The sequence below is a fragment of the Anas platyrhynchos genome, chromosome 8 (assembly GCF_047663525.1).
Source record: "Anas platyrhynchos isolate ZD024472 breed Pekin duck chromosome 8, IASCAAS_PekinDuck_T2T, whole genome shotgun sequence".
Lineage (NCBI taxonomy): Eukaryota > Metazoa > Chordata > Aves > Anseriformes > Anatidae > Anas > Anas platyrhynchos.
The window spans coordinates 14,748,081-14,771,673 of record NC_092594.1 but is presented as its reverse complement, the minus strand read 5'-3'; the positions used below and the strand labels follow the sequence as shown (position 1 = coordinate 14,771,673).

The 23,593-nt window shown below is 36.2% G+C and overlaps 1 protein-coding gene and 1 long non-coding RNA gene across 13 annotated transcripts in view; one reads left to right on the top strand and one right to left on the bottom strand.

Moving 5' to 3' along the window:
• Positions 1–23,593, bottom strand: part of KCNT2 (potassium sodium-activated channel subfamily T member 2) — a 151,793-nt gene that overhangs the window by 110,455 nt on the left and 17,745 nt on the right. For 4 of the 12 annotated variants that reach the window (XM_027462476.3, XM_027462477.3, XM_027462478.3 and 1 more), the window contains exon 2: positions 5,984–6,063. The exons of the other annotated variants lie outside the window; for them this stretch is intronic. In XM_027462476.3, the coding sequence (XP_027318277.1) occupies positions 5,984–6,063 (80 nt within the window). The remainder of the gene's footprint in view (positions 1–5,983; positions 6,064–23,593) is intronic. 12 annotated transcript variants of the gene reach the window in all.
• Positions 1–23,593, top strand: part of LOC110353704 (uncharacterized) — a 526,570-nt gene that overhangs the window by 486,824 nt on the left and 16,153 nt on the right. The window lies entirely within an intron of this gene.

Below are 23,593 nucleotides of genomic sequence, written 5' to 3'. Positions count from 1 at the left end.
AGTTATTTAACATTGAAGTTGCATAATTACACATCCAAGAATCAGGACACATGAAAGTCATGTTGAATGCACAACTTGAAATGCATCAATAACTTGTTCTATGGACCATGTGAATAGTGAAATGTCCTAGCTGGTAAGTCTCAAATACTAAATGCTATCACAAAATATTAAGTATATCTCACAAACATAGGTCTACTGCACAGAAACAGGATTCCTTCCAAGGGATCCACTTGGATTGTTGGTTCTATCACATGGGCATTTTAATTCAGTGCTAATATTGCTATTGTATATTACAATGAAACTTAACTTAATCAGGTTTCGCAATCATTAGAGTATTATAGTTTAAATCCTCAGTCTTGTTATTAAGTTCATTGGTCTTAAATGTAAATATTTACCAGATATTTTCATCTAACTCTTGCTTTTAAGTTTTCATTCACTAATTACGTTAAAACTGTTGGTTGTCTAAGGTTAAATGGTAGCAGGCAACCTTAAGAGTTATTTTTTTTCAGTCATGTCAACCAAGAGTCCAATTCCATGCAGTTGAACCCTTCTGTCCAAAGCAGATCGCTGATTGAATGGGTCTCACACAGATCTGATTTCATTTGTACCTAGTCACAATAAAGATAGGATCTTTTATTGTTGTGTTGCAAACATGTTAGTAGGCCTGCTAGACTTTTCTTTGCTTTGAGAACTACAGGTTTATTGTGCATATCCAAATCTGTGTGCATACATTCCCTTTAAAAGAAATAACTACCTTATGGTTTTGTTACAAACTTTTTCACTTCACTCAGCCCTCTGTTCAAAATGTACACCTTACAGACAATACTGGAAAATCACCCTTTTTCCTCCTAGGTCCATTTCCATTAAAACAAGACAAATAGCAAATCATAGAAAAATAAAGACTACATTCTTAACTATTGTAACATTCATTTGCTAAAAGAAACCTGAAAATTTATTACGTAACACTGTTTATTAATGTAACTGTGAAGCTGCAATTATCACATGAGAAGTGGATGGACTTTTACAGCATCTCATCTGTAAACTAGGGGTTAAAATTCTGTGCCTATGTCTTGACCATGAGAAGTCCCACAGCTGTTATTGGTAATTAGGTTTGTGAACATTAACCTAAGTGATTCCTGCTGTTTTATCAAGCCTAATTAGCCACAGACTATTTATTCCCCAAAGCTGAGTGAAGACAATGAAATAGTAAATGTATTAAGGGGATGTGAAAGGTAGGTAAGTGTGTTGTTATTGCTGTTATTTTGCTAGTAAGTACTCTAGTACTTTTTTTTTGGATTATACTAGAATTTTTCCCATATTTTTTTTTGACCCCTTGGTGAAGAAAATGTCAATTGTTTGCCTGCATTAACAATTTTGTGTAGTCTGTTAAAGTTACTAGTTACTGTAACAATGAGGTACTTATAACAACAGATTTTGCCAAAACAATAACAAAAACACTGGATTTCTTTGCCCTATCCATATTGTGTTACCTAGCTTTATTAGGTAAGTTCAAAGGTCTTTCACTTGTTTCTTCTATTCTTAACTCTGTAATATTAATATTGGTCTTAAATGCTTCTCTTCTATGTTGATAATGTGCCAACTTCTACTAATCATTTGAAACTATACGTTGGTTTCAATTCTGAAAGAAAATAATGCTTTTCTGATTAAAAACTAAATCAATGCATGGGACCTATGCTCCTGGCTGCTGTCTTAAACTCTCACATTTTGTTCCTAAGAGATCTAAAACTACTTACATATTCAATATTAAAATTTCCCAGATCTATTCCAGTCTTTATTTAAGTGCTTCAGGCTCTGGATGTCTCAACAGGAATGGCTGTTTCCCACAGAATGAGGCAGGGTTTTCACACCACATATGGCTTCCATATAAGGGCTCTTGTTAGCATAGACAAAGTATCATGGAGTAGGTTATATTGACAAGGTGATAGGATAGGCCTATCATACAAGATTGGGTCAGGCACTACAATATTAATGCGGAAGAACAGACCAAGTATATCCTCTGTTTCAGAAAAACACTAGTTCTGTATGTGTCAGCCTCTAGAAATAGGATGTGCTGTCAGAGGGTATGTATTCAGTCACTACTACTAAATCTGTAATAGCAAGTGTGCATACTAAGTGTTCTCTGGTCAAAGTACCAGAGAACAGTACTCTGTAGCCTCAGAATGTAGGGGTGACACCTGTGAACTGGAAGAAATGTGTTTATTCCACTGTTACTGAGTTCTAAGGTTTCAAATCAGGGAAGGGGTAGGTATTAGCTAAATGGTTGGGCTTAACTTTTCATTTCTTACCCTCTTAAAAAGAAAGTATTTTGTACTGCTGTTTGTTGGTTGACTATTTTGGTCCTCTATTTTACATGCTGTCAGTGGAGCAACATGGTCTGCTTGACTTAATTTCTTTTTTCCCCATTCCCAAACAGACTGTTCAAGTAGCAGGGTCATTTGCACAGAATCTCTATTTTGATGTTGGTGTCTGAAACTTGTATTCAGCTACATCAATCATATACTGTTATGAATTGTTTAATGAGATTATAACTTCACCGTGTGCCTGTAACCATAGCAATAGATGCTTTGTCTTCTTCAAAAGAATAAATTGATAATAACAGTTCAAAGTCTGTTTGTTTTGTGAAATAATTATAACTACATCAAACGTTAATGTTTCCTCCTCAGTTTGAAGAAGTATCTGCTATCTTTCTTGCCAGCAGTTCTAAGTATAGACTGATGCATCGTACTTAACCAGTACTGACTGTAACTTTGATTTTTGTTTATTATAACTTCTTGACGCTTCCCTTACAAGCATTTTCAGAGATTAATCCTCCAATTTAGAGACTGGATCTAAATCAAAGCACAAGTGACAGGGACAGCAGCTGAAAATTTTACTCTCACATTCTATTATTCCCTCCTTGCAATTCTGTAAAATAGTTAGTTTTTAGCAAAATCATCTTACTAGCAGTTGGCTTTAGGAGTTGGATCAAAGTATACTGTTAATAATTCATACCCTGATGACCGTTCATATCCTGATGACAGTTTTATTCCCTCTCCACTGAATTGAAGTTTCACTCATCTTTTTCCTTTGAGACTTATTTTAAGCTGTATGTGATCACAGCAAGTGCAAGCAAGTCTTACAAGTGTGTTATTTACTGGCCAACAGCTTTTTAAAATGCATTATGTGTATTGTTTGGACTTTGATTATAAACTTGTTTGCAAAAGGAGTGAGTGGTAACTAGTTTGACATTAGATTTTAGTTACTGTTTTTACTGGTTTATAGAAATACCTTCAAAATTGGAATAATGATTGAAACATATTTCATGCTACTGATCTTTTGATGACCAAACAATTTATATTAATTTTCAATTTCTAAATTCTGGGGTAATATTGCTAGACCAAATGATATTACTTCTTGTTCTCTGGTCTAAACCTACTTGAAGTCTTGAGAATTAGTGAAAAGTGTTTAACTAAATCAAACTCCAGAAGTTAACTATAATGTCTGAAAACTTGAGGAAAATGTGTCAGTAGAATCAGCAAGAATGGGAATTAGATGTTTGGTATGTGAAAGACGGCTTTCAATGTTTTCACTGAATTCTAAGATCTAAAGGGTGATGTTCTTATATTTGAAAACATAAATGATTTTTTTTTTCATAAAAACTTCCACATTATTCTCTTCTGTAGTCCAATACTTCTCCAATCATAACCTAGGAGAGATGTCCCAGTGTAATAACTTAAGATGACTCTTTTATAGTGCTTAGCCAGAAGGGTAAGCACTTGCTAAAGTAATTAGCAAATTAACTAACCAATTAAGTAATCAATTGACTAACCTCAGGTTTCATTTTGTGCTACTGTTAACTTATATTTTTAAATGTACAATCTTCAGTTCTGCCATCAAAATAAGCACTTTTTTAATCCTGTTAAGATCTAAGGGGGGGGGGGGGATTATTGACCTTATCTCAAGCAAGTAGGTATTGAGAACCTTCCTATCTTATCAATGAAAAGAGTTTTACGATGAGTCAGCTCTTAATTTTGTAGATGTTCTTACTTAGTAAATAGGAGTGCATCAAATCTGTTTTGTGGACTAATTCAGGGAACAAAAAGAAGCCTATTTATTTCTTACTCCATCTCTGGCCAGGAGTAGTATTTTTTTCTTAGTTCAGAATGCTTTTCCTTTTTTTGTCTCTTACTCCATTACACGCTATATCAACTACCTCAAAACATGAAGACTATAAAGATATTAACTACTTGAGACTGAAAGTCACAGGGCAAAAAGTAGAGTATAACTAAAACCATTGGAGAAATCATAGTGCAATTAATTACACTTAAAATGTAAATTTAATATAACTTAATAGCCCCTAACTCTGAGCAAAACTTCATTTAAAAAAAATGCTCTTCTAAATATAAGTGTATGAAATTGTTCTTCATGTATCTCCTTTCTTTGTGATGTGCATGCTGAAATCTCATACACTTTCCATATTGGCCAAAATATAATATAATAGAGCTCGAACCTATGCTAATGCAGAATTACTCAAGTTAAAATTCTTTACTGGAAAACAAATCTACCAACCGAATCTAGTAAAATATATAACAATGTGTTTAACACCAAACAAAAATAAGCTACCCTATGACCTATTTTAAGTTTAGAAATGAAGATACTTAAAGGCTACCCAAAGTACTTGCTAGGAAAGTAAGGCCTCTGCTTTCTACATTATTTGCGTATCTGAGTTAAGGTGACTTTTCCCCTATGCTGTCTTCATTATTATATGAATATTTACTTTTTTAAACTTACAGAGATTTTTCCCATCTCTAAGTTAATGAACATCCAACAGGTTTGTTAGCCTTGATTCTCCAGATAGAAATCTGCAAATAATTCCAAAGATGAAATTCAAAGTGTCAGTTTTACAGTACAATACTTTTTTGAGGGGCGCTTAGTATAACATTTTGCTTATCTCAATTTGAAAGCTAAAGAAGCCAATCAAAAGATCATGTCTTGTGATTTTAAACTATCATTTATTTAATAGTATGTCTCATATTTTGTGGCCTGTCTTAAAAAAAAAAATAATAATAATCTGCATCTAGTTTCTCCAACATTTCTTAAATTGTGACACTGAGAAAGTCAAGTTCATTCCTTCTTCCCTTCTGTCCTTTTGCAAACACAATGACATGGAGCCATCTTGAAGACCATGAAGACCAAAAAGCATTCTTGTTATTTTTAAAAACTCGCATAAAATGTGTAAAACTACCTAAAAAACTGTTGTAATCTTAGTTCTTTACAGGTGTAGGGTAAACGGAGGTGGTCAGTCATTTTATACAGATGAAAACTGAGTTCAGCTACTGCTCTTCTCAGTTGTGAACTTACTGGTTTAATGAAGATTTGGTAACATACAAGGTTTTATCTCTGTTGAATCAGCTGCATGGATGGATGAATGTCTTAGTTTTTCCTCTATGATAGCTTACAAATTTAAGTGCATATGTCAGTGAAGATGTTTTTAAATTAGACTAAAAAGATACTACTTTCAGGAAAACTGAGAACTTGGTATATCTTTCCCACAGTTTGACTTCCAAATCACTTTTTTTTTTTTTTTTGTACAGAAAAGATCTGATATTTATTCAGGAATACTTAATACTACTAAACACTTTTGCAGAAGCACCCATGTTTTTGCTTTCTTCAACACTTTGGAAGTTCTATTTCTTAAACATAAGGTCAGGACATGTTAATAAGCACTGCAAATTAGTCAGCTTGATCATCATACACCAATAAAACCACATCCCTATAAGTATTTGATCCTACAAAATAAGTAATTGTAAGTTTTAGATCATACTTCTGTGTGTACTATGGAAATCAATTAAAATGGACTCCTTTGGGGGGAAAAACTAGCTCAGAAGAAAACTAATGTTAACTTTGCCATTGCTTTTAATGGAACTGGACTCTACCCGAAATATCGCAATCATACTTTACAGAAATTAATCCAACTGCTTACTTGATCTTTGGTTTTTGATGAAGAAGAGCTTTAGTCTCTCTTTAAATGTGTTTTCATTCATATAGAATTCAACTTGCACCCTGAAATATAAAAGGAAGGATTAGAATTGAATATGAAAGGCAATAAATGTTTTTTTCAAAATAACTTTCCCTAATAATCTCTCTTTCTATATGACTGGAGGAACAAAAAGTGTTCAGTCAAAAGCTTACTGAGATTTGAGTGGTTAATATTAAGACTAAAATTGAAACAAAAATGTAACTAGTTTATCCTCTTCACAAGCAGAATCATTTTCAAAGTATTTGAATGCTCTACACTGAGAAATCAGACACTTCTATGTTTTTTGAATTTCCACTGAAAGTTTATTTCATTGATGTTCAGGTTAAACCATCTGAACTTAAAATGCCAACGTTAGAGAAAGAATTAATGATTTCTTTTCCTATTTGCTTCACAACTTTATTAAGCATTCATGCCTCTGTGAAGTGTTTGCTAGTATCAAATGTTCAAATCATTCTATACCATGCAAACCACCTTCTGAATTTCATTGGTTTTTGTCACAACAAAATTGAGACCTGAAAGCAAGAACATAATGCAGTCATCTGATGCTGTACTGCAAGCAGTTCCTCCTAATTTTGCTAAAGCAACAGTAACTTTTTTCCTGTATTACCCCCCAACTTGCCAGGATCCTGTTTGTGTCTCTGTCCCTCGGTTCAGTCTGAGGGATCTACGTAATAGCTCTCAAATGGGAAGGGAGAACAGTGTTGTAGATATGAGCAAGAGGAAAAAGGTGCACATTAACTGTACAGAAAAACTTAGTCCATTCTAGAGTTGTGGAGCTGCACTGGTTGCAGCTAAGATGAGTGCAGCATTAACTCCATTTTCACTGAAGTCCCTGATACATTCAATTAGCTGGACCTCCCTCACAAATCCTACTTCTCCTGTGGAGAATGCTCATTCACTTCACCCCAGAACAATTCCTGTGCCTCTTTGAGAAGCCAGTCAGTTTGAGAACTGCTGTACTCTTGCTGGAGTTTGCAAAAGCAAATGAGAATTCCACTGCTTCCTATTCAAAGGATTTCAAAAAAGCTTATTTCTAAGCATCTATGTATATTGAAACTATGTTCTATAACTTAGAGAATTTTACATTTATTTCTGTGAAATAACATGTTTGATAGAGTTAAGAGTGTATCATGTGATTTACCAGCTTTCCTGCCCTAACTGGCTCTACCCCTTCTGAGGCAAGATCTGTAAGCAGTTGGAAATAGAAGAAATGCACCTGTCTTCCCCTTCTTAAACTAAGAGTAGCCACAACTATGTATTTAGAATAGCTTAGGCATATAGGAATGTCCTAGAGTCCCACCAGTCTAGAGGAAAAGTCCATCAGACAATGAACAGCTTGTTGCTGGGTTCTTCTTTATTGAGGTTAGATGCAAATGGAATGTTATGTTGCTCAAGACTGCAGGAGGCACTGGCATTAACAGAAATGAAGGTTAGACTGTCTGTAATCTCAAGACAAGTTAAAGAATCATAGAATATCCTGAGTTGGAAGGGACCCTTAAGGATCATCAAGTCCAACTCTTGACACTGCACAGGTCTACCCAAAAGTTCAGACCATGTGACTAAGTGCACAGTCCAATCTCTTCTTAAATTCAGACAGGCTCGGTGCAGTGACCACTTCCCTGGGGAGCCTGTTCCAGTGTGCAACCACTCTCTCTGTGAAGAACCCCCTCCTGATGTCAAGCCTAAACTTCCCCTGCCTCAGCTTAACCCCGTTCCCGCGGGTCCTGTCGCTGGTGTTAATGGAGAAAAGGTCTCCTGCCTCTCGACACCCCCTTACGAGGAAGTTGTAGACTGCGATGAGGTCTCCCCTCAGCCTCCTCTTCTCCAGGCTGAACAGGCCCAGTGCCCTCAGCCGTTCCTCGTACGTCTTCCCCTCCAGGCCTTTCACCATCTTCGTAGCCCTCCTCTGGACACTCTCCAACAGTTTCATGTCCTTTTTATACTGTGGTGCCCAGAACTGCACACAGTACTCAAGGTGAGGCCGCACCAGCGCAGAGTAGAGCGGGACAATCACCTCCCTCGACCTACTAGCGATGCCGTGCTTGATGCACCCCAGGACACGGTTGGCCCTCCTGGCTGCCAGGGCACACTGCTGGCTCATATTCAACTTGCTGTCTACCACGACCCCCAGATCCCTCTCTTCTAGGCTGCTCTCCAGCGTCTCATCGCCCAGTCTGTACGTGCAGCCAGGGTTTCCCCGTCCCAGGTGCAGGACCCGGCACTTGCTCTAATTGAACTTCATGCGGTTGGCGATCGCCCAGCTCTCCAACCTATCCAGATCCCTCTGCAAGGCCTTTCCACCCTCATTCGAGTCCACAACTCCTCCAAGTTTGGTGTCATCAGCAAACTTGCTCAAAATGCCTTCTATTCCTACATCCAGATCGTTTATAAAAATATTGAAAAGTACCGGCCCTAAAATGGAGCCTTGAGGGACCCCACTGGTGACTGCCCGCCAGCCTGACGCAGCCCCATTCACCATAACCCTTTGGGCCCTGCCCGTTAGCCAATTGCTCACCCATTGTATGATGTTTTTATTTAGCTGTATGGTGGACATTTTGTCCAGTAGGATCCTATGGGAAACCGTGTCAAAAGCCTTGCTGAAGTCCAAAAAAATCACATGTCCAGGTGTTAATTAGAAGGTGAACAGGTTGGGGGTAGGGGACTGAGCTCTGCTTCAGTTCTTTTCTGTGCATTTCCCAAAGTATTTACTGTCACTGTGTTAGTGATAGTTTTGGTGGGAAACATTTCTTTCCCATGACTTGGCAACTGCAACAGAAGTGTATATACTTAATCTTCAAGGATGTGTTTCAGTAGGTAAACAAAGTGGCACAAGCTATTGAAGTGAGAGATGTTATTTAAAAGCAGCACAGTATTGGTTATCTTTTTACACTAATCTTTGATTTTAGCTAAAAAAAATTAGTTGACAACTAAAGAACAACATGTTAACAGAAAGCCATGATTTAATGATATCGAAGGAAGAGGATGTGGGAGCTAATCACCCTCCTATCACTACAGTTAGGAACTGCTCTGCTAGCACTCTAGCAGCTGTCTGCTTCCACCTCACTTTCCTTAGCAGCTAGAGCTTGCAGCAGGCTGGGATTCCACGCTGCTGCAGTTTCCATGGCAAAATGCATCACAAATGCTGCTAACACCATTCCTATGGTTCAACTCCTCCTTCCCCTGGTTGTTTTTGTGGTTTTTGTTTTTTTCAACTTCAGTAAAAACTATTCTGACCTATATTTGCAGGAAATACCTTATCACACACATAATCACTGTAATTTCATAATGCTCTGGCTACTGGACAGAATATTTCACTTAGTAAACAGCAATAAAACCAAAAATAAATGACTGAAGGAGCCACTGGTAGGGATAAGGATGGAAACTGCTGGATACTGTTCTTTTTCAATATTCTGCTTTTTAGTTTTGGGGAGAATGTTTGTTGTATTTCAATCATCGTTGTGTTCTTCAAATGAATAATTGTTTACCCTAAATACTTGCTGTCTTCTCTCTTATTCCTGCTCTGAAGTATAACATAGAAAATGAGTGTTTCAGGAACAGAATGTAAATGAGTTCTTATTTTTGCCTGCAATGTTACGATCACCTATTATTACCAGTGAAGGGCTTGCACAAGATTTTTCTGCACTCATTATGCATTAGTTAGGATGTTTCATTGCAATATGTTTATATAAAACAAGGTTACTCTGTTGCAGCAGAAACACTAGTTTCAACACTAATTTGGTTCCAAGCAAATGGACTGGTGATTCTGCTGTTGATGAAATGGCACCTGTGACATGCAGGCAGGGATCTGTGTGTGTAGATCTGGCCTATGGGATAGGTTTGGTTTTGTTCTATTTTCCTAGGGTTTTTCATCTCCACATACACAGCAGTTGTAATGCAGTTTACCCTGATCAGAAAGTAAATCAAGCTGGTGGATTAATGTTAAACACTCATGCTTCATGATGGTTACTGGGACAAAAATGTTTAATGAACACAAGAATATTGTGTACATAGTCGGTCAATCATTTCTAACTCAATCTATGTGGGAGGCGGTGAATATACCATGTGAATCTGCTCTGGGGAGTTAAAGAGCGGATATTTTGCTTTACTTCAGCTTTACTGAAAATGCACAAATACATGGCTAACATATCTTTGGCACAAACAACTGAAGTAATGACTATTGAAAACATTTTATTGGTTTGTGTGTATGCTGTTCATGCTTTAAAAGCTTTTTTCTAGATTTAAATACTATTAGTGGTGGTCTTCCCCCATTTTAAGCTTGGAAGAGAGATGCAAGATATATTGAAAACATTCCACTGACAGTACCAAAGTACAAGTATGGATTGCACTCTACTAATTCTGTCAAAATGTAACTTGACTAATACACTTTAATGTAATACAAAGTATAGCGGAAAAATACTAATTCACATCAAGGACACTAATGCAAAATCCCCTTCTCGTGGCCATGTGTCACTGGAACCAGTTACTTAACTAATTTTTCCTGCATTTTTCCACTAATATTTATAATGTCATTCTAACTCCATAGCCACACTTCACTGTAGTTACTGTATTACCCTGCACCCTCAAATTTACAAATTGCTTTTCTTTTGTGTTAAACAGTAGCAGATGTGACAGAAAGAATCCTTTCAGAAATTGAAGTACGAGTAGGATTTCTCACTATGTGCATACTGAGAGCTGCAAAATGTTTATGCTTAATGTTACTTGACATGAGAACCAAGCAAAGGCATCAACTGTACAAGTGAAACCAATCTGAAGATAACTACCCATTTATTTGAATCTGTCTTTACAGCAAGAGACACTTCATGCTGTCTTCTCTACAAGAAGAGCCTTGTAATATAGACACAATGTTATTTTTAATTGGGATTTGACAATCGAATATATGTGAAATCCTGTTAGATTTCCAACTTGGAAATTAAGTGTGTTGTAGTTGGTGCCTCAAAACAAAGTATTTGAAATACTGAAGTAAATTGTCAGGGCTTACTTTACAATGGAAAAGGAATGGACACTTTTTTCCTCACAGTGTTTAAGAAAAGATTAGTGTTACTTAATGGACTGCCTTGGGTAGAAGCTCATTTTTTGAAGTTCTGTAAGTTTGGGGATACATGGAACCCTGACTTGTTTAGAGCATCACAGCTAAATTGTTATATTAACACTAGATTTTCTGGGCCTGCGTTTTCTATCAAAATCAGTATGACCAATGAAGACCATTTGTCAAATGATACTTCATCTTCCCATCCTGAAGGAAAGAACAATAAGACTAGTGATTTTCTATTACTGTTTCTTAGCTCAGGGAGGTCTATTTGTTTCTGGTAAGAAATGAGTCTCCAGTTGCACAGGTCAGGATGAACACTAAATAAAAAAGTTCTGAGTTTTTCCAACTCCTCTCCATAGTGAATGACAGCAAGTCATTTTGGGGAGGTGCTTGTCTGATCCCACTTACTGGAGAGACAGAAAATATATGTGTTTTGTAGCTTCCTGATCTGTTGGTCTATTCTTGATGTGTGAGCATGATATGATAGAGTTGAGATCACAACCTCAGTGTTTTTTGGGGGTAGCTTAAAACACAGTTTTTAAAAGCCAAGTCTTTACTTAAGCCATTTGCTGGGCACTAAGCATAGTACTAGATGAAATCTAGTGCTTGCAATATGTCCCTGTATCTTCTTAAAGAATACTTCTAACAAGTGTAGGATAATTAAAACTGACAGGTGTAAGGCCTCTTTCTGATAGGGGATTTTATCTACTTGTTATGAATACTTTCAAGATCTCTGCTGAACTCCATTTGTGTGATACTGTCTTGTATGATATCAATTATCTCTTCATTTCACTGTCAAAATGTGCAGAATATGGAATTTCAAACTGTAGTGAAGCATTTTGACACTTGGGGTTTTTACCTTTCTAAAGTCATTGGGCTCTGGACAGTCACCACTACTTAATCTACATAACATCCCAGGAACAGCTAGGGGATCTCAGGTAAATTAGCTCCTATGGCTCTTATGTATGCTGTTTTAAATAAATAAAAAATACTGTGTACTGCAACTCCATGATTGCAAACCACACAGGCTCTAAACTAAGATCTAATATTTACATTTGCCTTATCTTAATGCTTCCTCTCATTATAGAATGAAACATTTTCTGAATAGTGAATCAAAGTACTCTTCCTATTATGCCTGTAGAACACAAGGAAGGTATTACCCAGGTGTTCTAGTTTGACTTAAATATTCCAGATTCACTAATATTAGTGCTGTAATTGTCTTCTGTTTAAAGGCATTCATTATCAAACCCATGAGCAGTCTCAACTGCTTGTTTGCCAAGTTTAAATTATCTCCAAACATGATTCTAAAACATATCTACATGATTAATATTTTGATCTGTTTTCTTCTTACAAGAATAAGATACAGATTTCAACATTGCTGCCAACAGTTGTCCCACTAATTGCATTAATCTTCTATTACTATTTGCCAAAATACAAAAATGACTGCAGCTTTAGAATGATATTATGCAACATCATTTAATTTTACACATATACTATGACTCTCTGTATGCTCTCAAAACTAGAGGATACTTTCAGGGAAGCACCCTCTGAGGCTTATCAGGGAGACCCCACTGAGGCTGTGAGTTCTTTCCATATCTCCCTTAAGTTTCTGATGTTGCAGCAACTCTGAATAACAGGGTATGTTTCATGAGTTTGATTCCAGACCATATTCAGTTTTTATGCAGTTGTGCCAGTTAACTATTCCTGAATTGCATAAAAACTGGTCATGTTTTTCAATAGCATTGGCAACTCCTTTTCAGAAAGAGACTTGAAACAATTTATTTAAACACCAGGCATGCTGATAAGACTTTTCAGTTGCTGTCAGCCCAGATTTAACTATATGTTGTAGTGTTAGGAGCAAAAGACACAGTAACGCATCACAAAATACCATATCTTTATTTTTGCTCCTCACGTATTATTCTGTGTTCACCAGACTAATTTATCTATTGCCTTCCTGAAATTATTTTTCTGTACTAACTTTTCTCTATACCATTCAAAAAAACTATTTTATTTCAAGAGAGCTTGCTTTTCTATGAAAGGCAACAGGACAGCTGGTGAATCATGAGTAATGCAACTGCCTTAGGAGGAGGCCAATTCATGCGCCTAATGTGCTCTACTCTGTATCACAGCTACATGTCCCTATCACCGTTGACATTCTAAAGCAAAAGTTACTTGGCAGATACTTCTCCTACAACTACATAGGTCTGTTCATTGAATCTATTCTCTCTGACAGGCAAGGTATACACAGGGTCATGCAGCTTGCCGGGGTAAACTGCATATGATGTATGAAAGACTTAGAAATAACTGTTCTTAGACAAATTATTAAAGCTATTTATTAATGCTTACCAAATTTCTGTATACATAACTTTTCCAATGAGTTACCTTACCTTAGTAAGACTCATTCTTTCATTCCCTCTCCTAAAATAAAAATACTTGTAGGTTTTCCTCAAGTAGACATATTTGTGTCTACACTAAAGCTTTAAAGACCATTCCTGTCCCTGCAGACTGTTTTAGGAAATGTTTATAGCCCTCCATCCCTTTAAATTCCTGCTCACCTCTTTCTTTGGTCCTTGGAGACCTCTTCTCCACACTCAGCTCACAATTTACACTCCACTAACCTGTCATTCCAACTGATCTTCCTCCCCATTCCTCCATCTGAAGTGTAAAATACTTCCATTTTCTTCTTCCACAGTCCTTTTATCCAGTTCCTTGCAGAACTCACCCTGTCTTGTCTTCCTCCACACTACAGAATGTCATTTTTTTTTTTCTACGTGAGAATATTGAGGAAAATAGCACAATCATGTGGCTTTTTTCTCTAATTCTCCACATGAACCTTTGCTTTCAACACATATTTCCAGATGGTGAACACGTAAAGAAAGGTAACTCAGAATTCTGTTTTCCTTTCTGCTAGTAACTAACTCTTTTCTATTCTCCTCTGGCAACTTCCTCTCCTTATGGTCAAAGTCTTCCATTTTCTTATTTTTGCTTCTGCTTTTTCTTTTGCAGAAACAATTAATTCTCTCCCATAGCACCACCACCTCTAACTCGAACTACAGAGAAAAGAGAATGTATAGCCTTCTCTCTAGATCTCTCATATGCCACTGTCAACAGTTTCACAGGTCTTTGTCACCAAGTGTCATTAAGTTAGTGTTATCTGTGGCAACTTCTTTGTCTCTTTAATCACCCATCTGCTTCTGCTATCTCTTTAGCTTAATAGTAAATTGAAGTCAATTCCTTCTGAATTGCTAATGTACAAAATATTCACCTGTGCCATGGGTATATTTGACAATTCCTGCTCTCAATGTTATCACCACAGAACCTTAAGACATCTCAGTCTTTTGAGATGTTTGTCTTCTCTCCCCTCATGGATTATTTCATCAATTTTCAGCCTATAACCTGTGTTGCTTATTAAGATAGTCCACAGATATCATGGCTTTAATAAACTCTGAACTGTATAAATGCCATATGGACCCCCTTACTGTTGGTGCTATATGGTCCCTAAAAGATATCACTTTCTTAGGCCAATCTGAAACTTAATGTTGACCACGCATTGTAATATCCATTGCATGTTCAAAATGGATGGATAGAGGTGAAGAGTTGTACTGTTCCTTTTCCAATACTTAAAATAAAACCTACTGTGAGATAGCATCAAATGTTAATAAGTTTTGATACTCTTTTTGTATTCTCAATTTAACACTTTTCTCTTACAAAGCTAGCAGTTAAACACTGAGGGACATTGTCATGGAGATTACCCAGATAAAGATAGAAACAGGTGTTCAGATAAACTGAAGCCTTAAATTCTGCTAGATTCTGTCATCCCAAAATACAGGAATCTTAGACTCATTGCTCTCTTTATCGGCACCTTTCTTAAAAATGAGGAAAAAAAGATGTCTCTGGCATAGCAAATTTTTTTTTCTTTCCATTTTTGTAGTGGCCAAGGACTTCAAACAGTAGGAAGAACTGTGTTTGTGTAGGTCTTTTGTTTAGTAAGGATAAAACCAAAGTGTCTTGACAGTAAACAAATTCAAAGTAAACACTCTTTTCAAGTCTGGTCACTTGCAAGTATCTCAAATCAGGTTCCTAATAAGACATGGAGTTTATGCGATTAGTAATTTGGATACCTCTTATCTATAAGACAGACTTATCTTGCTATTCTGTTATTGCTCATCTGTGAAGTTACCTTTTTCTTCCTTCTTGTTTCTCAAGATTGCACCTTTTCAAAACCAGGAAGTAGGACAAGGCTGAGAGCTGTTAGTGCGTAGTTGGATCTCTTATCTTGGTTTTATTTTTACTTAAAAAGTAAGAAATTAAGATTTCATTTTTTTGAAAATGGAGCAGCAGGGAGAAGATAAAAAGAGCAGATGGATATAGGAAAAAAATCCAAAAAGGGAACAAAAAACCTTGTGGGTGAATCCCAATCTGTTACCTCTAAAGTATCATGTGACCAAGTGGAAAACATAACTTTAAATATGACTTGTTAGCTGAAATGCACAGCAGGCTTCCTGGAAGGTCAGACTCAATGCCCACTAAGGTCAACAGAAAGATTCTTTTCACTTAGAGTTGAGTAAAATAACCAGGTAATAAAATAATGACACTAGATATTCGCTTACTGATTTGGGCATTTGCTTTCAGTAGTTACCTTTCATTTTGGGATAAAACCTGTATCTTCTTGTTACTTGTATAACATGTTCTACACAACCCTGGAGGTCAAGTGTGAGATTTGGAAGAGGATGTATATTGATCTTTTTCTAATACAACTTCAGAGCTTTTTATTGTTAACATCTTGTTTTATAATTACTTCTGTTTGGTGGCTTTTTTCCTTTTTATGTTATGTTTGCTATTCTTCCATTAAAACTGACAATTTGTCTTAGAAAAATCAATAGCATAATTACATCAAGCCAGAAAAACAAGTTTTGAAGACTTTTCTTGAAATGTTGGGGCTTAATAAGATAACCTACATTTTTACATATAACATTGTAAATTATAGAGAGGTATTAGTTGTACCCACACAGAAAGAAATATAAGTTTATGGGAAAAAGGTTACCCTGACCTACAGCAGTCAAGGTAACATTGGTAGTAGGATGATGGTTGGACCAGATGACCTTGAAGGTCTTTTCCAACCTTAATGATTCTACAAATTTAAATGACCTTTGTATGCAGTCTTACTGATTAACATTTCTTAAGGAGAGATTTCAGAAAGCAAATTCTGAATTTTAAGGCAGAATGTCAACATGTCATGTCAAAATCACAAATTCCTGTCTTCCCTCTGAAAATAGTTTTGTTCAAGAAGGTAATTATACTTTGTTTCCCTTTATTGTTCCTTAAGCAGAAAATCTATCCAAACTTTCCAAGCAAAGTTCATACATCAACCCAAACAACAGTCTTGTTTTGGTCTCAACTTTTGTATTGAAATTCTGAAATTTTCTAAGCTTTTGTAGCCTTAAAGTTATTCCCTGCATAAAACTGCAGTTACTATGCCTGACGTTATGCTGCCTTTTGTATCACATTGACTTAGTGGGATGTGATCTATATTCTGTGTCCTCCCTTTTGAGTTTTGAGAGCTGTGTTCTTATACTTCTTTGTCCTAGCTTTGTTGTCTTGATTACTTTCTAGATAACTACATGGAGATGATAATGATTCTTAGCTGTTTAACAGCTTCCCACAGAGCTCTGCAGTAAAAATGGCAAAAAAAAAAAAAAAAGAGCCTGGCTATGCTGAAAATACCAAGAAAGCTCTATAAGAAGCATCAGATAAACTGGAAGTGTCTGTCAGAAAAACAACACGGCATTTGTCCTTCAAATGTGGAAGACTTTCTTCTTAAGTGTTAAGCTAAAAGTGAATACATTTTACGCTCAAGATCCTACTTTTTTGTTTTTAATTGGCCACCAGATAGATATCTCTAACCAGTCTGAATTCTCATACCATCCAGACTGACCTGATTTCTTCTTTTTTGTTTTTATTCAATCTCCTAAAGCTGCTTCCTTCAAGACAAACCAAGCATAATTTACTTGCTTCATTTCACACGCAATGACCATATTGCAGATATTTGGAGGAGAAATGAAGCATGAAATTTAGCTTATTTATTTAAAACAATTATAAACCTGAAGTGCAGATAACTATTAACCATAAGCATAAAGCATATCAACATATCAAGTTTCTGGATCTAAGAATCTAGCTTCAAAGTGAACCCTGTAAAATGTCTTCTGCATTTCCTGTGATGTAAAACTAACATGATGCCTCAAACCTTAATCACACAATTCTCTCAATAAATACTTTGTTTGCTATATGAAAAAAAAAAAAGCAGATGAAACTCATCTCCAGTCAATGAAAGCTTGGCATGCACTATACAATTCACATGTGGCTATTCTGCAAAGGCAATCTGAGTATGAACTATGTTTTCAGAAAATAGACAAGCTGTCCTGGTTTCAGTTAGAATTAATTTTCTTCCTAGTAGCTGGTGGAATGCTGTGTTTTGGCTTAGGATGAGAAGAGTGCTGATAACACCCCAATGCTTTAATTGTTGCAGAGCAGTGCTTATACTAAGCCAAGGACATTTCAGCCTTTTGCTCTGTCCTGCCAACGGGCAAGCTGAGGGTGCAGTAAGAGCTGGGAGGGGACAGACCCAGGACAGGTGACCCAAACTAGCCAAAGGGGTATTCCATACCATCTGACGTCATGCTAAACAATATATAGGGGTGGCTAGCCAGGGGGAGGGGGCCGGACTGCTCGGGGTTAGGCTGGGCATCGGTCAGCGGGTGGTGAGCAATTGCATTGTGCATCACTTGTTTGTACATATTATTATTACTTTCCTATTATCACCATTGTATCATTATTATTATTGTTATTATTATTTTTATTATTATTATTTTCCTGTCTTATTAAACTGTCTTTATCTCAACTCACGGGCTTCACTTTCCATTTCTCTCCCCCGTCCCAGAGAGGGAGGGGGGAGGGTGAGCGAACGGCTGCGTGGTGTTTAGCTGCCGGCCGGGTTAAACCACGACACAAGCTTACTGCCACTGCCAGGTCATGGGAAACTAAGCACTGAAATGCTTGAGACAATATATCTTTCGTATGTTTACCACTTCACAACAATCAAGCTGATGCTAATTTTCATCTCCAGTGACATCATCTGTACACTGTATGTACAATTCTATATTCCTGAGATACATACACATTTGATTCCTTGACTATTTTACCCCTCACTTGTTTCCTTCAGGGGAGAGGAAAAAAAAAAAAGACTTCACTTTTGAAGATGGGAAGGGAGAAAAATACTCAATTTCTCTTTCTGTTACCACCATTGTCACTTATTCCTTTCCTTTGATCCCTAATCCTCACAACTTCCTCTTGCCACCCACAGTTGTCACCACAGTTTCATTTGTCACCTCCTAATCCCCTCCAGAGAAGGATATGATGAGTGTGGAATAAGTGCCAAAGCTGCTCTCTGGGGCTCTGTGTAGCAGATCCACAGTAGTTTATACAGCATGAAGAAGGCTGGGTGAGTTTTATGTTATGTGGAAGGTAAAGCTATGTACATGTTAACATAGCGATGTAAACATAAATAGCTGTAGGACTGATGAGCTAAAATATTTTATAGTCAGAAAAATGACTTAAAACCTTTATTTGAGAGGTACAATATAGATCAATAGAATTTAAATAAAAGTCCACACCGCTATTGCAGCAGTAATCCACAAAGCCCAAGTGACAGGACTGATTACTTATGCAGTTGGTTTTTTTTAATTGTTACAAAGGAGGCACAGACTGCGACTGCTACAATGAAACATAAGAGAAAGCAGGAGGAAGCTGTAAAAAAAAAAAAGCCTTGAAGAAATCTTACAATGTAACATATAAAAGTAGATATCCAGGATTCTTATGTAGGCAGTAGCTACTTTACCCAAGAGAACAATGGGCCTTCGTTACTTTCACAATCTGAAGACCAAGGAATAGCAGATCTGAAAGGAGTAGAGACCCAAGCTTTGGCCTTTGATTTGAGCTTCCTATTACCTGTGACAGAGAGAGGGCTGCTAACAGAGGCCTGACAGTACAGAGGTGTCTAGGACATGAGGCTAAGTGTAGACTGCACTGACAAGCCTACCAATATCAGTTTGAATGTTTAACATTGATGTGTAGGTGATAAACTTGCAGACCAATGTACATAATATGGAAAATACATGTGTGCAGTGCGGAGTCATTTACTGGGGTAGATCTGAGATCTGTCTGCAGAAGCAGCAAAACTATTACAAAATAGGCAGATGTATTTCCTCATTGAATCATCTAGTTGGTGTTAATTGGCTTCTTGCAGACTTCCAGGAAAGTCAGATAGTTGTTTTTTATTTTACATGATGCAGTAGCTTTATGATTTATGTTTGGAACTGATGGCTGTTTATTTATCAACATGTAGGTCTCTGTTCTCTCTGCTGCTCTCAACAATGCAATTTTGTGCCAGCTATTGTTAAATCTATCAGTACTCACCAACGCTTGATTTGCATACTACCAGATAAACCAGTGGTACAGGCTTCTGTATGATTCAGATGTAGGCATAAAAGATTATAAGGCATGTAAAATGGACCTATTCTAACTGTTGACAGACAGCATTAGATACACTGTAAATTTAGGATGTCATCTTATGACCAGTGTAAGAACCTGCCATCTCTGCAAAGGGAGTGCTCATGTTGCCCTTAAAATGGCGTGATTTCTGTATGAGTCAGACTAGGGATTTGCTCTGATTGAAAGCTATCATAATATATATGTGTGTGGTTTTTTGTTTTGGAGAGCAATTTTTTAATTGCATCAGTTGTCAACCAGACTTACCTTGATCACTGTGATTATCATCACAGTTAATGCAAAGGAGCAGCAGGACTGCAATGTTTGAGTGGTATAAGGCAATTATGAACTATCTCCTTGCGTTGGTGTGAAAGACTTAGCATAAATTTGCTGCCACAGAATTAATAGATCAACTCTGCACTTGCCTAAATTACCAAAAGAAAAAAAAAAATACTGGGAGAAAAGGATGATTGGTGAAACAACCAGGAACTTTAGTCAATTACTATACACTGTTATGTTCATGTGATGTTTATGGAATTGCATTCATAAATGTGCTTATAGGTATCTGGGTTTATAATGCTAGATAGTCTTTTTTTAAATGGTGTTATCCGTAACTGTTTAAAACTAAGCCTTCACTTAGCATACTGAACTGTTGTATATGTATTACTAGCGAGATGTTCACTGGCTATACATATTTCCATAATTGGTCCTTTGATACAGAGCCTTTTAGGAATGCCCTTCCAACAATTCTGTAAAATACCTGTGCTAGTCATAATGTATCAATAATAATTGTTATTGCTTTATTATATATTCACTCAGAACGTTTGCAATTGGCAAACATACTTTAAAAACAGTATTTCAAAACTAAATGAGTTGGTTCAATTTTTGCCTCCTTCAAATTTGGACAAAATTTATCATATTATTGTAACAAATTCCATGTAGCCAGCCTACATTTTTGTAGGTAATTGCTAAATGGTGATCTATAAAGTGCAAAAATGTTTCCAAATGGATTATGGAAAAAAAAATATGTATCATCACTATTAGGATGTTAGATCTCCTACAGGGGTAATTTCAACAGAACATATCACTTGTTTACTTGATCATGCTAACAATCATACAACCAAAGCCCATCTCAACAAGTTACCCCATCTAAGAAATTACAGCTATTTCTCTCCAGCTTTCCCTTAATCACACTGCCTATATTAGACTGCCTAATGACACTTCTTAAACGTTAACTAATATGAAAAGTTCCAGAGTACATTTTAGCATTTCAGAACATGGCATCAGAAGCACTTGATGTCACTAGAAAAACTGTCCTTTGCTTCGATAATAACCATACTAGTAAGGATAATTAGAGAATAAATTGTCCAAAAGAGAATATGGGACCATATATGACAAGTGTTCATGGAGAAGGGAATTGGAAAAGAGTACACCTGAAAGAGGCTATATTAGAACAGGAGTTAGTATGTTAACTTGCTCTGTTCTTACACTTTTCCTCTTGTCTCTTACTACTGTCTGCAAATAACTGACCAATCAGACCAGTATCATCTACTAAGTAACAGACTAAGGATTTTAAAAAGAAACCTAGCTGAGTAAAGCCAAGTATCTGGTAATTGATTAATATTATGAGAATTTTCACCTTTATAACAAAAAGGTGTTTAAAAGCTTACAGTATTGGATTTCAACTGACTGTGTGAATTTATATAGCTGAAACAGCAGTATACCTTGTTAGCTTACTGAAATAAAGCATGATGTAGTCACCTATTTCAATTTGTAGTGCTCTTAAAATCGAAATGGATCATTTCCCATGCTAAAAGTGTATTTTGCTTATCAGTCTTCTGCTTGTCTTCAGGATTAGACATAGCAATGAACTCATTGTTTGATCTATATTTGAAGGACATTATGATCCTGTGCTCTATCTACTTGGTGCAAATTCCTTGACTTATGCCATATTTTTCTTGAAATTGAAGTCTTGAATATGCTCCTGTTTCCCTATCGCACTCTTCCACAATGGTGTGACCTAGATCCAAGGTATCTGGATTTCATATGAATATAATTAATAATTAAAATAAAGGCAATTATATATGAAGTTCAAAAGCAGATTTTTATATATCCCAGTGCTTTCCTTCCAATGTGTTTTTCCTCCTGTTCTTCTCTTTATGATATCCTAAGTATGTCTCGTGCTTTGTGGTGGTGCAGCTGTTTTTTACGTATCTCAGAAAAACAATTCTATAGCCATTCAAGTTGGAAAGTGCCCTAATATTTTAAACACAGGTTAATGTGCAGTGCATAGTAACTTCAGTTTCTGTGGAGCTCCATAAGCCACATTCCTAGCAAAATATTTCTAACTGCATGTGCACAACATGCATGGGTATAGTACTCTGAGATATATGGTTAATGTTCTTCAATGAATTTCATAGCTCTGCTTAGTTTTGTATTCCAGTTGTTGAACTCTTAAACCTTATAAGGTTTCCAGGCACAGAAACTAGTTACATGACAGATATCAAATTATCTGTAATCAGGTAATTTGAATTCTAAGCACAACATTAGAGAGAAAAGTAAAGAGTTTAAAAAAAAAAAAAAAAAAAAAAAAACACACAACTAAATAAAATCATGGTAAAAAGATAACAAATACATTCTTGCAATGGAGATCAGGATTGATTAAAAACACGAGTACTAGTTAGAATGACAACAAGAGATGAAAAAGAATAAATGGCACCCATGCCAGGACCTTCAAGTTGGATTTAGCCTGGGAACAAACTAAGTACGAAGCAAATGACAGATATAAATAGAGTATGAGCTGTAGCACTCTCTTCCATTATGAGATAATTGGAAGAGATAGATAAGGGGGAAGTCTGAAGTGAACATCATGTACTTAAATTTTTATAAGGCATTCAAAAAGGTTCTCTGGAGATTGATACTGAAAGTAAAAAAACTCAAATACTTTTATAATAAGGAAAAGAAGTAAACAACCTACAATCCCCATCTAATTCCACCTTCCCCCCCCCCCCAAAAAAAAAAAAAGAAAAAGATGATATAATACAAAGTGGGAGTCTGTCCTCCAAGAAGACATTCTCTAAGAAATAACATACAGTACCACTGCCATTATGGCCAAAGAAACATAACATCTTTTTTTTTTTTTTTTTTTTTTTTTTTAATATAATAGAAGTAAATTAGATTGAAAAATCAAAGAGGAAAGAAAAAACTGTGTAGGAAGGTGATTCTTCTTGAAGAATAGAATAGTATGCAGTCCATTTTCATAAAGGAATATACATTGCTCCTGTAGATAGAACAGGGAGAATCCTAGTAGAGTAAGTCAGGTAACTTCTTACAAACATATCAAAGCAGAGGTTTGACGCACTTATAAAGTACAAGCAGACTAAGCAAGATAGAATTCATTGTTACTGGCCTTGAACAACAAGCATACTAAAATAAGTAATGCTGAATATGCATTTTGCAACTTAGATACATAGAACTGAAATGCAAAGGAATAATAAATCCAAGTATTTCTAATTTCTTCCTATGGTGTGAATCTATTGATCATTTAGATAAACATGTATTCAACAGCATTTATTAACAAGACTCTGCTGTACACGTGGTCACAGAAGTAATAAAAATGCTTTGTAGCCTAACACAATTGGACATATATATTCCAGGTGTAGAATGAGCTATTTTGGCACTGGGGAGGGAAAGCTGTGGGAACAGGTTATCAGAATATTGCATGTTCCTATGCAAATATATTAGGTGTTCAGATAATATAGCTGTGTGACAAATTGCTAATGATTACCTCTTATTTTTTTTCTGTTGTCTAAATTGCTTTGATAAAATAACACATAGCTGACATGCTAGTGATGATTCTAAACATATTTGTCTGCTCTGTGAATTGTATTTATATATCAATTATGGCAAGCAATGTACTTGGTATGCTCACAGGTGGAGAACCAACTAAATAACAGATT